Source organism: Perkinsus marinus, assembly GCF_000006405.1.
Source record: "Perkinsus marinus ATCC 50983 genomic scaffold scf_1104296976634, whole genome shotgun sequence".
Classification (NCBI taxonomy): domain Eukaryota; phylum Perkinsozoa; order Perkinsida; family Perkinsidae; genus Perkinsus; species Perkinsus marinus.
The window spans coordinates 319-3,140 of record NW_003200401.1 but is presented as its reverse complement, the minus strand read 5'-3'; the positions used below and the strand labels follow the sequence as shown (position 1 = coordinate 3,140).

Here is a 2,822-nt window from a genome sequence, read left to right as displayed (position 1 = left end):
TGGACTGCGGACAGCTGGTTGGGTCCTGGGTTTCGAGCAGTGTTACTAACGTCACTGAGGCGGTGAAGGAAGTCTGCAGTAGGGAAGTGCTCTTGCCGAGATGGCTGGAGATTGCTAAGCAGGAGGTGAGTTGAAATCGATCAAACGGGCGCGCGCTAATTGAATCGCGACATTTGGTGTTTTGAACGAAACGAAAATAATGGGAAAGTATAGATTGTTGTACAAAAATTCTTTTTGATGCTGTTACTGTTAAGTTAACAAAGATAGAGTATATATTGGAATCGGAAAAAAAAAATAAATTTCACGTTTCGCGAAAATATTTTCTGTTTTCAGAAATTACTCGATGAGAAAGAGTGCAAATTATGGGAGTCTCAGAAGCAGCAGGAGGTGATGTTGAGTCGCTTGCCAGGGGGAGGCTGGGGAGCAAAAGCAAAGTGCTATCAGCACGTTGGTGTGGATCAGCTCAAGAAACCGTGAGGGCGCAGGTTCGATCCCCGGTGGAGGTATTTTTTTTTCAGATTATTTGATCTCAAACTTTCCCCTACTACTGTGAAGAATTTGGCGAGCGCCCGAACGTGTGTGGAAGCCCTCACTGAATTCGCACCTGAGGGGGTGCTTACGGTTCCGCATGCACTTAGTTATATATGTCATGTGAACCTACCTGTTAATGGTAAAGTACAGTGGCAGACGCAAGTAAGTAGCGATGAATTTTTGAAGTACATTTTTGTGTATCTTTGGAGGTTTCATGGCCCTTGAGATTTACTAACTCAACTAGAGTCGTTAATAAGTGATTTTTAGCCGGGTCATCGATAAATGAGTCATAAGGTTTACGCCGGGCTACATCATATAATATAACAAAAACAAGAGGGGTTATCCATTCATAATATTTCATATTATTCTTTGGACCCTCACTGGTGTATCACGTCAGTTTACGTAAAACGGGTTGTTGTGAAACTCCCACTATATTAAATTATATTCATTTAGTGGTCCTCTGAAAGTTAGGTTAGAAACTTGTATACAGCATTTCCTCGCACATAGCTCGATAGCTGTGAAGCAATGTGGGAAGTATGCACATGGTCAACTACATTTGTTGGTGATGACAATATGAAAGTTTTGGGGAAAATTATTATTGATTTCTGTACACTTCTACCCGAATTCGTATGTGAGTTCGTGAACTCAGCTGAGGAAAGCAAACATATACTCCAACATTGAAAAAATCGCAATTCTCGACAGTTTTTTCTTTGGAGAGCTTATTTGAGATATCGGTGTTATATTTCTGCTCAGGTTCGCACTTCGGGAAGTACCTGCAGTCTCGAGAGCCTCAACCCGGTCCCTGCTGGAGATAGTAAACCTCGAGTTCAAATAACGCGAGAAGTTTACTCGTCACCAGCAAGGACAAACTTTTTATTTACTGCTATGCTGCAGTGCCCATCTGAGAGCGGGTGAGAGGAATTTTATCGATTGTGGAATTTTTTTCAGGGAAAAATTCTGAGTTTTTGGTATGCGAGTAGTAGTTTGTGATGCAGTGGGACAGAAAATATGCACATGGTCAACAACTGCATATGAGAATTTTGAAAAGATTTTTGTTGGTTTTGTAGTTTTTATATGACCTCGTATTGTTAAGTGAGGAAACTTGTGGAGGCAGCTGAGAAGAATGAGAACATATTCCAACCTTGCTTTTCATTTAGCGGCGAGCTTTTGAAATGGATTGAATGAACAATGGAGTTGCATATGAACTGAAATTGGGGCATTAGTGAGAGAAAATTTAGAATTTTGAAAATGGAGTTTCATCAGCTGAGATTAGAGGTTTTCTCGATTATTAACAACAAGAATTACGGTAAGGAACCGATGAGAATTTCGCAAAAAAATTCTTAGAATTTTCATATGGTCATCAACACATGTAGTTGACTACGTTTATCTTCTTCCACACTGCGGCAAAGTTCGACTCATTCTGTTGCGGAATTTTTACAAATAGAGATTTTTTAGTATTGATTCTGTTATTTTAGGGCTCGTCGAGTTACCATTCCTTCTGCAAAAGTGACGAAGTTAGAACATAACATTCGCTGGTTCTGCGGCTCGGTGCTGGCGCAGTTCCTGGTGGAAGGCCGCTTCCCCCCTGAGGTTACTCCCGATGGTTTTATACACGACATGTGTGAAGCGAAAGAGTATAGGAACATGACCATTGACGAGTTAGCAGGGGAGAAGCGTAGACGGCAAAAAATGAAGGCAATTCAGGAGGAGTATATGGAGGAGCTGAGGGAGCGGTATAAGGTGAGTTGATTGCTTACGAAATTGCTTACCAGTGGTTTGAAATGTGAAATTTTGAGGGAAAAAGTGGAAAATTTGGATGGTATTGAGTTTCATAGGATACCGTGTTGTCATTGGGAGAACAATGAAGTTTCACTCTAGTGATATGAAAAAGAGTAGTGGAAAGTATATTTCACGACTACTACTGCATATCACCGAGTTTTTCAGAGAGTTTTACGCCATTTTACGTAGAACGGGTTGTTGTGAAACTTCCATGTGTTGAGGTTGTTATGAGTAATATCGAAGCGAAATGTAGATGTGGGAGTGGGGACAGGAAATAGCGCATTCGCTCATCCGTGAACATCGTAGCGGTGTTATTCTTTCAGAACACACCGAAACCGGTAGCAGGCCCTACAGTGAGTACACTGAGCAGAACAGAAGTACGGCGGAGCGAAGTTTTTTCCTTGTACGTTTTTTTGTATTTAGAAAGTAATCGATGCGAAGTTGAGAAAAGGAGAAGGAACGCAATCGTGTCATTTGAAGTCGGCTGATGTGGACTTAACAATTTCGCGAGA

At 41.3% G+C, this 2,822-nt stretch overlaps 1 protein-coding gene across 1 annotated transcript in view; it reads left to right on the top strand.

Annotated features, from left to right (window-relative positions):
- Pmar_PMAR005489 (hypothetical protein) overlaps nt 1–2,514 on the top strand; it is a gene marked incomplete at both ends in the record, with an annotated part of 2,637 nt that extends 123 nt beyond the window's left edge. Inside the window, 6 exons of the mRNA XM_002764605.1 lie at nt 41–125; nt 334–473; nt 519–693; nt 1,285–1,442; nt 2,007–2,271; nt 2,500–2,514. Coding sequence (XP_002764651.1) covers nt 41–125; nt 334–473; nt 519–693; nt 1,285–1,442; nt 2,007–2,271; nt 2,500–2,514 — 838 coding nt within the window. The remainder of the gene's footprint in view (nt 1–40; nt 126–333; nt 474–518; nt 694–1,284; nt 1,443–2,006; nt 2,272–2,499) is intronic.
- Nucleotides 2,515–2,822: the final 308 nt, after the last annotated feature.